This window comes from Chiroxiphia lanceolata, chromosome 5 (assembly GCF_009829145.1).
Source record: "Chiroxiphia lanceolata isolate bChiLan1 chromosome 5, bChiLan1.pri, whole genome shotgun sequence".
NCBI lineage: Eukaryota > Metazoa > Chordata > Aves > Passeriformes > Pipridae > Chiroxiphia > Chiroxiphia lanceolata.
Genome location: NC_045641.1, coordinates 23,798 through 37,152, shown reverse-complemented (window position 1 = coordinate 37,152; position 13,355 = coordinate 23,798). Strand labels below are relative to the sequence as shown.

The following is a 13,355-nucleotide window of genomic DNA, read 5'->3' as shown; positions in this document are numbered from 1 at the left end:
TCTATCTGCAGGAACATTTAAATGTCTCTGATCCTGCAGAATCATGCCTTTCTTCAGTTCAGGAAAACCTGCATGGGCTTTAAGGAAGCATACTTTGCTTATAATCCTCACTCCTGTTAAACACACTGGAAACATTATCTACAGCCCTATAACACCCCAGTGCTGGCTTTTGTTCCAGCAGTGTGGGGGACTGCAGCAGTGACTGTGAACAAGGGTTCCCACCTTTGGCTACAGAAAGTTGAAAGGGGACAGTTTAATTGTCCCATCTGAGTCAGGAGCACATTCCAGCTCCCTGGTGCCAACTCCTGTGTCTGTCCCAGGGTTGCACAACTCTGACTGGGTGCAGTGTTTAGGCAAATGTGGAAAAAGTAAACCCAAGCAGATCTTGTTTTACTGGAATTGCTTTCACTGTTCATAAAATGGCCTGGGTTGGAAGAGACCTTAAAACCATTAGTTCCACCCCCCCACCCTGCCAGGGGACATTGCCTATTCCTTCTTTTGTCAGCCGAAAAAGGCTGAGCAAGAGGTGAGATGAGGAAAAAGGCATTCCATAGGTGTTCACACTGTATGAAAAAACAGTGCTTTTGCAACCATCACACAAGGCAGCACAAACCAAGGGGACCTGAAGTCCCAGTGTCCCCTACAAGGTGTGATACAGCAGCACTATACCCTCAAGAAACCTCTGACAGTTACATGACATGACCCAAATTCCGTCTGAAAAATAAACTTTATTATATATACAGGAGCTCATGCCCCAGGAAGCCACAGGCAAAATATTTGGTCACTGAATTTCATGTGGTTGGAGAAGTCCACACAGATAATCATGGGCAGTGCACAAGTGGGTATGTAGTGCCAGTGCTCTGGACCTGCCAGAGATCCAGCTGCTTGAGCTACTGATGAAATCAATCCATCCTCTAAAAGGCTTTGTGCACTGGCTAGAGCAGCTTAGTTTACCAGCAATATCAAAAGAACTACCTCTTTCCCATGGGAAAAACGTGATTGTTAATACTCTACTAAGAGGCAGATACGACCCTCCTGACCAGAACTCTGAATGGAACAACCACTCGGTCTCCGACAGGGAATGGGACTGGAACTTCCTTTGCATTTGGCATTCTGCTTTTGGAAGAGGGCAGTCTCAAATTCAGGAGGTCTTTAGAAAACACAGCTTTCCATACATCCTAGAAGATCCAGTCCATTTGCATCATTTGCTTTGGGTCCAAACATGCCCAATGACCAGCACCAGCTACCTACACCAGAAGGTTTCAGAACTCTGGTTCCTTCCTCAGCACAGGGGAGACACTATTTTTGGAGCTTCTGCCTTTGATTTGGGCCCATGCAGCACATCATGGACCCCTTCGACACATCATGGACCCCTTCGACACATCGTGGACCCCTTCGACACATCGTGGACCCCTTCGACACATCATGGACCCCTTCGACACATCATGGACCCCTTCGACACATCATGGACCCCTTCAGCACATCATGGACCCCTTCAACACAGCCTGTGCGGGGTCAGTCTCCTGACAAGGGGCCAGTGGATGAGAATGCAGGAGCAGGGCTGCTCTTGTTTCTAGAGGTAAGCCAGCACCTTTCATTGTGAGAGGTGCACAGATGCCACAAATAGCAAGGTTTTTAACTTAAGAGCTAAAAAGTTTCTTGCTTCCTATTCCTTTTAAATAACTAAATTCCTGGCATTATTTTACAGGCTTGCCAGGGCAGACATGATTTTAAATGGAATGCTCTGCAGGGCCACATAGACTAATTTTGGCATTTCTTCAACAGGAGATGCAACTGAGCAGGAAACACAATTTTAAGATTCACTTTAAGTAAAGTGCCCACAATTTCCTTAGGATATGCATTTCAGACAGCACTGAGCCATGGAACAAATTTAAGACATGGAAGAAAGGGAAGACAATTCTTTGTCTTACATCCAGTTACAGGGTTTCCCCAAGCCCACTCATGGATTCAGCCTAAGAGGGGGAAGATTCTGCACTTCTAGGAAGTGCTGAAATACTACAGCAACTCAAGAATATTTTTCTTATTCCTACCACAGCACAATACTATCTAAAATGAGTGGTTCTACTTCCAGGTACAGGAGCAGATGCTGTCCTTGAAAGTTTGCAGCATGCCCCTGGCTCAGAAAACAAACCACTCCTGCAGAGACACCGAGGGAATGGCCAATGTCCCGGGAGCAGTTCCCAGCAGCAGCACTGACTCTGACAGCAGCACCCAGTGCTGGGTGCAGCTCCAGGGCTGGTTTGGCAAAGCAGGCAGCTGGGAGAAGTGCTGCCCCTCGACAGGGAATGCAGGCCCCCAGTGCACATGGGGCTGGGCTCTGTAGAGCCTGTCACTCCTGCTCACAGGTGGCCCGTAAAGCACAGGAAGAGCAGGACATGGAGAGCGAGCAGATACACGGCCACCAGCAGAGGCACGCGGGTCCGGGAACGGAGGAGAGAGCGTAACAGGCGGCGCAGTCCAAGGGGATTCCGAGCCTGGAAGAGTCAAGAGAGACCAGTCAGTACAAAGAAGGGTTGTGTCCCCAGCTGCCTTCACCCAGAGCTCTCTGACCATGAAGTTTAAGCTAACAAGCATAAACCTTCCCAAAGTCATTTCACTGTCAGATCCCACCTCGAGAGCAATCCTCATGAAACGCCCTCCTTCCCCTGCTCTCTGCAGGTTTTCCATGAACCACCCCTATCCAATTCTGTCTCCAGCATGGAAGACAGAGCAAGGCAAGAGCAGAAACCTACACAGCCCCTGACAGATCTGTGTGTGCCTACAGAGGGATTTAGCTGCTGTAGGTTCACAGTTTCTTGGATTAGTCAGGGCTTACATAATTGACAGCTGTGAATGTTAAGTTCTTACTCTGCTGGAATTATTATCCATGGAGTCGATCAGCAAGGACTGTTCATGACCTGGAGTCATATCAATGCTGGCACTTAAGGAAGATGCCCACTCGCTTGACTGCAACCTGCCACAACAAACAGGAAATTAAATTCAGTTTCTTATGATGCCACAAACCAAGACTGTAATCAAGCTTAGGAAAGGAGGTGTTTCTCCAAAAAGGAGTCAACCCCCACAGGCAAGCCCTGGCCTCACTGGACAACAGCTGGTTCCATTTGTACAGTTGTGGTGCCTTGGTGCCTCCTGAGCTCACGCTGAGCCAAAGGACTGGGCAACCCAACCAGCAGGAATCCTTCAAGTGAAATTTCATAGTGTGACTTGAAAGGAGCCAGGGCAGATGATACAACTGTGTGGTTCAAATTCTGTGAAATTATTTTGGAAGCCAGCTCTGTTTGCAATAGTGCTGGTTCTTGATAAGTATTTTCTAGGGACAGAGGCAGCACAGGCACATCCTGGGGCTACCATTTGTTTAGTGAGATCAGCTACAGGAGGCTTTCAGAGACTTCAATGCCAGAAGGAGCTACACTTGTCCAAGTTGTGCAGCAATTACCAGGGAACTGCATCCAGAATTCCTCCATACAGATCACTATTTTTTGGCCAAATCAGCAGGTGTGCCAGAAAGCAAGACATTGTTTTCTTGTAAAAGACTCCACTAGTGAGGCTAATTTGGACTACAAGGAAATGCACAGCTCAAGTGCCTACAATCAGGTCATGTGAAAAACCCACCTCCATAGTCAATGAGGAGAAACAAGCATTTTGAACTTGCCCCTCAGGCAAGTTTATCAGGGCATCTGTCCAGTGCCCCAGTGCCCTGTGCAGTGCAGACAATGGTGCTGGGTGCTGCAGAGGGGGGAGGAGACGGGTCTAGGCTGAAGTTAAGCCTGGTAAAGGTGGGGGAAAGTGTTTTTTCCTCATTGTGTAACTGTTTCTTAATAACCAAATTAATGAAAGGTTTATGTTAATCGGCAATACATTAAAATTGAGTGACAATTCTTCAAGCCAAGACTGTTTTCTGCATGACACACAGGTGCTTACTGAGGAGACAAATTCCCTGGAAGCATGAGAATTCCTCTTCTGCTGGTGCCCAATTCCCAGTCTCCAAATTATATTTTCCAGCAGTTAATTTAACTAATTGAGAGAGCTAGCATCTCATTTCTAGACAGAATTTGTCTTAATGTCTAGTCATTTGTCTGATTCTATCTGCCTACAATTGAAGAACTGAATTTCCTGAACTCCCCAGAACACTTTTTTACAGTACAGGTGACTGAGCAGCACACGAGTTGCCCAGGGAGGTTGTGAACCTCTCCTCGGAGATATTCAACTGCCATCTGGACACGGCCCTGGGCAACTGGCTCTAGGGAGCCCTATTTGAGCAGGGGGTTGGACCAGATGGTCTCTGGAGACCCCTTCCAACCTCAGCCTTTCTGTGATTCAGTGACAGCCACAGCACAGTTGTTTCTGTGCCCCCATTTGACAGAAGGATGTGATGAAGTGCAGATGAAGAACAGAGCTGGAACAATCACACTTCTCTGGTGACAGTGCCTGTTTGTTCAAGCTGCCTCACCTCCTGATCTGATCCTGTGCTGCAGAAAGTGCCTCCTCTGCAGCAAGACGACGGTCCCGTTCCTCCTCCAGTTGCTCCTCCAAATACCTCAGATCCTGCTTTGTGCTGCTATGTAAATGTTCTGTCTCGGACAACCTGGCAGAGAATAACCAAGCATATGCCAAAAATGCCTAATTTGTGCACTATTCTGTTTCTGTTGTATACACTGATGTGAACAGACTCAAATTACCTCCCACCTCTCACAGAAGACTTAGTTGTCTTTAATACATTTAAATTATTTGGAAAGCATAAGACAAATTTCTTAAAGCTTCTGTTTCATATCAGGAAGGATTTCCTTGGCTCTGTCATCCATGGCCCCACCTTCTGAAAATTATTTTGAAAGGATATGAGGAATGTGCTAGATCTTAGTTCCAGAAGGTTATGAGGAATCATGTGCTAGGTCTCAATTCCAGACACTCTCAGGCTACAGCCTTGAGACCAGAACCCTGGATATACTTCAGCAGATACTGAGGATGCAGCCCACCAGACCCAGGTCTGGCTGGCATTGCTGCTGCATGTTGTCACTGTGGTTTTTGGAGCTCTATCCAGAGATAACTAATGACAGCTGCCAAGTGCACACAAAGTTCCTCCAAGTTCACAAGATCCGAGCGTGCCACTGAGTTTTCCCAACACACTGATACCAAGTAACAGCAATAACTCATCACTAGCCCCAAGACCTCCATCAGGATCAACATCCCCACCCCTGTTTTCTCAGGCTTTCTTTACCTCAGCTGCAGCTCCTGCAGTTCAGGTGTGTAACTGCCTCTCTGGGGCTCATTCTTTTCCTGGGGTGCTCCTGGAGCTGCATCTGTTGCAAACAGCTCCTGAAAGAAGGCAGGAGCGTACTGCAGACTGCACCGAGGCAGAGGACAGGCACAGCTGCAGTGCTGCACCGTTAGCAGAGCCACATGCAAGAAGCATTTCCCTGCCATGCACCAAGCCCACCCCCTTACCATGCCCTTGTCCCCAGCCTGCAGCTCCTGGAGCTGCCTCTCCAGCCCCAGGCAGCGGTTCAGGACCTCGTTGTAGTGCTGGTGGCTCTCACAGATGCTCCGGCTGCTCCCGCGCAGCTGCAGGGAGAGGGCGTTTTTCTCCTCAAAGACCTGAGACAGCTGAGAACAGAACACAAATGCCAAGTAAAGAACTCAGTTTTGTGAAAGCAAAATTCTTCTGTGTAACTGAGGGTAAGAATTCTATTGAGAACATGTTGCTGCCACAGTGGCTGTCACTAAGGTCCAAAGACCAGTGACAACGCTCAAGAGTAGCTTGTGGCCAAGGTTTCCAGAACAGGAGCCCCAAAACATCATGTGATGCCCAGAACACTACATGTCCAGAGCAACACAAAGTGCTGAGATTCACCCAAACCTTTCAGAAATATCGTCAATAAATTATGATTTTATATCCTCACTTTCTCCTTGAATGCAACTCTCTTTCTGAGGATTGATAAATTCTGGGTCTCCCATTTCAGTGTGGGAATCGACTGACTGTGATTCTGCACTGACACACAGGAACTGTTTCAAGCTGGCAGGCAGCAGTGAAGATGACAAGCTTGCCTTCCCCAAGAGGGATTTCCTTCAGCAGCCCAGAAAGCAGGAGGATAGAAAATGCTTCCAAACAATAGACAAGGAACCTGGAAACAACTCTCTTCATGTGATCTTGCTCTCAGGTCCCTTTGGCTGGTCTTCCTCTCCCCCCACCCAGCTGCTTTCTCCCACTGTCCCCTCTCTCCCCCACCTCCCTTTCTCTCCTTTCTTTCTTTCCTCCCCTGTCCTCTTCCCTCCTTCTTTCTCCCTCTGGTCACTTAGGAGAAAGGGCACTAAAATTCAGTGGCAGAAAAGCTGCTGATTCAGACCCTGCTGGATGGGATCTACACAGGGCCTGGAATATCCCTCTGGTCCATCCAGGACAGCTGTCCCAGCCATGGCCTCTCTCTCCCATGCTCTGACCACCTCCCAGTTACTCTCTGAGGGAGAGCAGTGTGGGAGAAGGAGGATGTGCAAGCCCCGTTCAGCAACAGCCAATGCATCAGTGTGGTTCCACCACTGCTTTGTTGAGAGACATATTTCTGATTTTGTGTTACTTCACCGAATGCCAACAAGGACAGATTCATTCCTGCTCCCTGAACCCTGTTCCAGCCTTCCCACATCCCTCATCCCAGACTGCAAGCACGTATAGAATATGATCAGTACCTTGCTGTTTAACTGCTGAATTCTGAGCTCTTTTTGGTGCAGTTCTTTCAGGCTGTCACTTAGCTGGGTCTGGAGATGTTTCATCTCTGTTTCTAGGCTTGAAAAGTCCCCTTTCAGGACTTCTGGAGAAATCTGCCAAGCAAAGAACAATGAAAAATATATTGCATGTGTGACAACTCACTCTTGTGTTAGTCCTCTGTTCAGTATTCCGAGGTCAAACCCAGTATTACTCCCAGACCTGGAACTTGATCTGCTCAGGCAAAAGAGCAAATGGGGAATAAACAGAAATATCCTAAGAGCCATCTGAAAATCCAATTAGGAAAGATCACTGAGCTTGCACATGTGATGGGGTCCTTCTCAAAAGTTGTCTTAAAGCTGTTTACAATAGAGGAAGGAAAAAAAAGGGCATGTGAATGAGAAAAGAAAAACAAAACCCAAAAGAAATGTTCACACTGTTCTCATTCAACAAAGACCAGAAGGCCAGCACTGAAGAATCCTCCTGGAAAGCATCACACAAGCATTGTTTTAGCTTTTTCTTGGCATATATTCATGGGTGTGCCAAAGAGATAAGGGGAGATTTCCTCCCACCCCACACTGACACAAACCACTGGAACAGTACAGACATGGGCAGGAGAGTTGTGTCCCAGCCCTAACACAATGCACTGTGCATGCAGCCTTCTCTAGACAGGCAAAATATCAAACATATTCCACTCCTATATACAGGGGGAAGAAGAGAAAAGGTGCAGTGTTCAAGCCTCAGCCTCTCTGGGCCTGAGCCCAGAGGTTGTAGATCCCTGTTACAGTAAAAACAGCAAGAAAAATTCAATAGGAAACTTAAAAATTGTAATGTGACATTAAAATGAGAGCTAAATCAGAAGATCTTAGATTCAAAAACAGTGCAAGAAGCAATTCTGAAACAACCAGAAAGACAGCCCTGAGAAGTTCCCACTGCTCCGAAGGTGCCTGGGAAGCCCTGCTCTTTCACCCACTTCCTTGAAATATTGTGAACAATGAACTTAGAGAAGAGCACATAAGGGTAGTCACAATTTCTAAAACTTTCAATGATCCAAGTTAGATTGTTGGTACTGTCTTCAGAGGCTCCACAACCACATCCAATAGTGAGCCTGTAGGAGCTGGACACAGGTAACACACGCTCCTCTGGCTGAATTTCAAGCCTCACATTTCCATGCAGCAAAGAATCTGTCTTTCCACCCACCTTGGTTTGGTGCTGCTCCTCTACAGTTTGAGACTTGCTGAAGGGCAGCCTCATTTCCTGTGTGATCCTTTGTAAGTGGCTCAGCTGCTTGTCCTTCTCTGCTATGGCCATCAGGTACTGCTCCTTCATGCTGCTGCTCTGCTTCTCCCAGGTGGTCTTCTCCTGTCTGCCCAGCACAAGACGATGGAAATTATCAGGAGGTGACCAGCACCACTTATGATGTCCAGGTACCCAGCTGACAATGAGTTGAGGATGATTCTATCATCATCCCATACTAGAAACAAAGTTTTATAACTGAACCAAACCAACCCACTCAAGTACAGGAACTTTAAAACCAGGAAGTTTTCTGTATTTGGCTCAACCCTGCAGAATGTTCCATGCTCACACTTTTGGTGTTCCTAGACATTGTTTTGATCTTTCTGTACAGAGTTTGGTCAGGCAAGTCATGGCAATGCCACTTGTCCCCAGCACATTGTCCCTGTGTGGTCACATGTGCACCAGACCCACAGCACTGATCCCACCACACCAACCTGAAGCCTTCACTTCATGTACAGTGTAAAAGCTACATGGGAAATCAATCTCCTGCTCTTTTGTCAGGAGATAAGTAAAATTTGTGAGACCTGAAGTGTTTGAGGGTCAGACTGGAGGCAGGGGGAAGAGAAAGGAGAACCACAAATTTTTATATCGCTCCGGACAAAGATAAGTCATAGGTCTTTCCAGAAAAAAAATCCCACCCCTTTCACTCCAGCCTCAGGCATCCTTAGATGTATCTCTGAGGTAGCTGAAAGGATTCTTCCCTATTTTTAGACAGAGTATATTTGTCTAACTAGTTTTACTCCAGTTGGAGAAGACAATTTTACTAGACTTGAATTACAGACTTTTTTAAATAAAAAGAAGACTGAGCAAGTGAAACAAAGGATTGGACAGTCATACAAAATGAGTATTTTCTAAACTATGACATCAGTGGGATAATAAAGAGTGTTCAGCAGCAGCTTGGAATGGAGAGTTCTGTGATTATATACATGAGTTCCAATAGAAGAAACAGCCCAAGTTTCCTCTCCATTAGATGACACTGACCACCACTGGATAAAGGAAATCAAAACTAAAAGGTCATTATCTATTTCACACAGGCATTACCCTCCAAGCTGCTGGGCTGGAATCCAGAGGCAGAAGCTGGGGGAGGGAAATGTGTGCCCAGTCCTGGCCAGGGCAGGAGTGACCCAGTGGCACTTGGCACAGCCCAGGCTGAGCTCTCAGCACTCCCTTTGCTCTTTGAGTGAAGCAAACATCTGGGGCAGGGAGCAGACAAACACACCTGAGCTGCTGGAGCTCCTGCTGGCAGACAACTCCTTCTTGCTTCAGCTGCTCCTGCAGCCGGAGCTGTTTGTCTGCCTCCTGCTGCCACTGCTGCAGTTGTGCCTTCAGACGAGTATTCTCAGCAGCTTCCACTCCCACCAGGATGTACTGCTGCTGCAGATTCTTCAGCTCTCTTACCTGGAATTGAAGGGAGACATCACTGTGTGACAGCTGAGCCAGCAGCTGGGCTTATTCCTTAGAAGTGTTTAAGAGCATTTCTCACTGTGGCATTTGGAGAAAAAAAGTCACATTCAGATAACAGAGAAACTAGAAACTGAATCAGCAAGTACAGCAGTGTACTAAAAACAGCTCAGAAAAAACAACCCTCAGAGAATTCTATTGTTAATGAGATTAGTGAGTTTTGAGCCCTCCCATGAAGATCTGATGTGCATTAACAAAGACTCCAGGCTACAATATTCATTCTCTTATTTCGAGGCAAACACAGTGAGACAGATGGAGTGGGTTAAGCATAACTCCTGAAGTTGGTATTTACTGTAAACCAGGGAACTGACAAACTAAAATCCTTTTGGCTCTCCAACTCCAGTCAGGTTGGAATTAGAAATAAGTTGTCATTACACATCCATCACTACAATTAGTTTTTGAAGATGAGAAGATGTGATGGACTCTGGAGACAGGGAAGTACTTAAGGAGTGGCAGTGGGAAGTGACAGTCAAAGTCTGTTTTCTGATCAGCAAAGAGAATTCAAACTTGCTGGGCTGCACTGTGCCAGAGACTACACAGACACATCCAGTGTGCAGGCAAGGATGTCTGAAGGAAGCTGCAATGTCTTGTACCTGCCTTGAAACTCAGCTGCCAAGTGGAGGAGGAGACCCAAGTCTCTACTCTAGTCTCTTTTAAAAATCCAAGGCAAATCAAATGCATAAGCTGACACAGGTGTGAACTAAGCAGGTTAACAGGGACCTTATTTCCATGATTTCATGTTTTCAACCAAGCTAACAAGAGAAACCACTCTCTGAAGTTCACAATGAAATCACAGCTTCCATATGTCAGTGAAAATAACACAGATGGCTCATACCAAATCCATGGGATCTGATGGAGCATGCCCACAAATGCTAAGGTCATTGGGAGGCAATTCCATTACCTCTGAAAAGTCATGGTGACTGGAAGAGGTTCCTGAAGACTCGAAGAGAACAAATGCCATCCCTACGTACTAGAAGGGCAAAAAGGAGGAACTGTGGAACTGCAGGCTGGTCAGCCTCATCTCCATTCCTGTGAAGGTAAGGGAGCAACTAATTCTGGAAACCATTTCCAGACACATGAAAAAACAGGTTGGCCAGAGAGGTTGTGGAATATTCACCAATAGAGATACTCAAAATCCAACTGGACATTGTCTATCTGGACAGTTGACTTTGTCTGTGCAGGGGGGTCAGACTAGAAGATCTACAGAAGACCCTTTCAACCTCAACTATTCAGTGATTTCATGAAGCCAATGATCTCTGTGTCACACCCCAATTACCAGATCTAAGTGTGCTGAATTCAAAGACCTGAAAACCCAAATCTCCCATGGTGCTTTAAGTAAGAGCAGGAAGAGAGAACTTACTACTCTGTCTCTGTCATTCTGCAAGGAGGACAGTGCCTTCTTCAGACTCTGCACTTCCGAGGAAGTGGTGGAAGTGCTCCCTTCTGTTTGTTGTCTCACTTCTTCAACCTTTTGTGTTTTGTCCAGTTCATTCAGCAGACGGTCTCGCTCATTCTGCAGACTTGCCATAGCCTTGGAGAAAGATCTGACCTGGTTGGAAGAGCCTTCCAGTTCCGAAGACAAACGGAGAAGCTCATCATCTTTGGCTCTGAGCTGCTGATTAAGTCTCTCAATCTGGGCCAAGAAACCTCTTTCATCAATGGCTTTCTGCAGTTCTATCAGTTCAGACCTCACCGTATCTCCGTCCCTGGCAGTGGAATGTTGCTCCTCTTGTAGCTGAGCCACCTGTTCCTGAAGATTCCGCACTAGACTCTTTTGTTCCTCTAAGTCTGCAGAGTATTTCTGCTTCAAAACACCAAGCTCTTCATTGGCCTGGTCCCGGCTATCCTGAAGAGAGCTCATGGACCTCCCAAAAGACTGAATTTGAGCTCTGAGATCTTTGTTTTCATCTGTGACTGCAAGCAACTTCTGTTCCATTTCCATTAAGTCCCGTGCCAACTCTGCTACTCTTTCCTCTGCTGTCTCTGTCTCATTCCTCATTATCCCTGCATCATGATGCAGGTGCTTCAGTTCCTTCCGAAGCCTGTCCTCAGCCTCTCCCACTCTCTTGGCTGCCTCCCTTTGAACACATCCTAGTTCCCCCTCAAGTTCAGTTATTCTTTTCTGGGAGAGGGAAAGCTTATGACTCAGTTCTTGTGCCTCTTCCTCTCGGGCCTTCAGTTCTGCCTGGCACTCCACGATGGGACTCCCCTCACGTAACGCTGCCATCTCACTCTGCAGCCGGGACAGAGAGGACCTAAGGGTTTCAATCTCTTGAGACATACTGACTTTATCCTCTCTCAAGCCTTCCATGCACTTCCTAAGATCGTCCTGAGTATGCTGAGACTCTTTCAGCTGTGTTTCTATGGCTGCCTTCTCATTTTCCAGAGTCTGGATCCGCTGAAATTGTGTTTTGAGAAGTTGCTTCTGTTGGGAGTCCTTTATTGAAATTACTTGGTTCAGGTCTTCTCTGTACCGCACCAGCTCTGCATTCAGCTTGGCATTCTCAGAGTTGAGGTCATCCATCCGGCTATGGAAACTTCTCATTTCTTCCTTGAGATTGTTGTTTTCAGCAGCAGCCTCTTGAATTAGCTGGTCTTTTTCCAAGATTACAGCAAGATGACGTTCCTCAAGCTGCCTGTAGTCCCTCAGGATGCGGTCTCGGTCATCCTGCAGAGATGACATGGACTTGGTGAAGGAGTCCAGTTGTGCCTTCTGCTGCTTACTTTCTTCTCTGCTTATCTTCATCTTTTCAGTGACATGATCAAGTTTGCCAAGAATTTTGTTCTTCTCATTTTCCAAGGCTTTTTTATCTTCTTCCTCCTTACTTAGCCTACGCTCCAACTCTTTAATCTCTTCGGACTGTTGCTGCTGCAATTCAGACAGAGCAGCCATCACTGCTTCTTCTTTGGCGGACAACAAACTCACGATCTTTTGATCTTTCGCACTAGTTTCTTCATGCAACTTATTTGTTAGCTCCTTGGAAGCCTGCAGATCAGCTTCAAGCTGTTCACAGCTGAATTTATAATTCTGGATACTGGTCTCCTGTTGCTTGACCACGCTCCCCAGCTCTTCCCTGGCCAGCTCACATTTGGTGAAGGAGTTCTGTAAGTCAGCCAGCTGGTCCCTCAGGCTGCTGATTTCTGACTCCAGTTCCTGCTGTTCTTTCTGAGACTTGCTGTACAGTTCCCGAGACCCTTCAAGCTGAGTCAAAAGCTCTCTTTTTTCCTCCTGCAACATTTCACATGTCTTTTGATGATGCTGAATCTCCTTCCTGCAGTCAGACTCCAAGTCTTTCTTGCTGCATTCCAGCCTGAAAACACAAAAGATAAAGTTGGTAAAAAATTCATGACGTATCTCCGTATCCAAATGCACAGTAACATTGGCTTTACACTAATTTAGAGAAGCTACAAAAGTAGTTTTACTTTAAGAAAGCAAGATGGAAATATCCCTCGATGTAAAATTCAAGGCATCTTTTAAAGTTCTGACTGCAGTACTGTCTGAAGGGGGTAGTGCCAGGGGAATATATTTTTTTTAAGTTGTTCATGTCAACATTGAAAAAAATGGAGTGGCTTAAACATTGAATGTTCTTACTTCCTTTTCATTACAATCCTTATCCATTCTAGGTAACAATAAAAAACAACACCCCCCTCAATGAAATTGCTGTTTTCATACCTTTGATGTCCATTTCATATTCCAGCATGCAAAGATACAGCATATAAACTTTACAGAACAATTTTACTCATGTAAGAACGGTTTGGTTTTGAATTTTGGAAATTCACAGATGTACATTTTGGTATGTTTCCATAGCTCCATCTATCTCTCAAAATTTATTTTGAGATTAAATTGGAATTATGTATCTCAATGCTCTCTTGACCTCTCAAT

The 13,355-nt window shown here is 46.2% G+C and overlaps 1 protein-coding gene across 1 annotated transcript in view; it reads right to left on the bottom strand.

Moving 5' to 3' along the window:
• Positions 1-708: 708 nt before the first annotated feature.
• The window catches only part of LOC116787122 (golgin subfamily B member 1-like), a 34,045-nt gene continuing 21,398 nt past the window's right edge, over positions 709-13,355 (bottom strand). The window contains 9 exon segments of the mRNA XM_032688441.1: positions 709-2,495; positions 2,869-2,974; positions 4,472-4,606; positions 5,237-5,334; positions 5,464-5,622; positions 6,700-6,831; positions 7,916-8,081; positions 9,231-9,409; positions 10,833-12,783. Coding sequence (XP_032544332.1) covers positions 2,361-2,495; positions 2,869-2,974; positions 4,472-4,606; positions 5,237-5,334; positions 5,464-5,622; positions 6,700-6,831; positions 7,916-8,081; positions 9,231-9,409; positions 10,833-12,783 — 3,061 coding nt within the window. The 3' untranslated portion in view covers positions 709-2,360.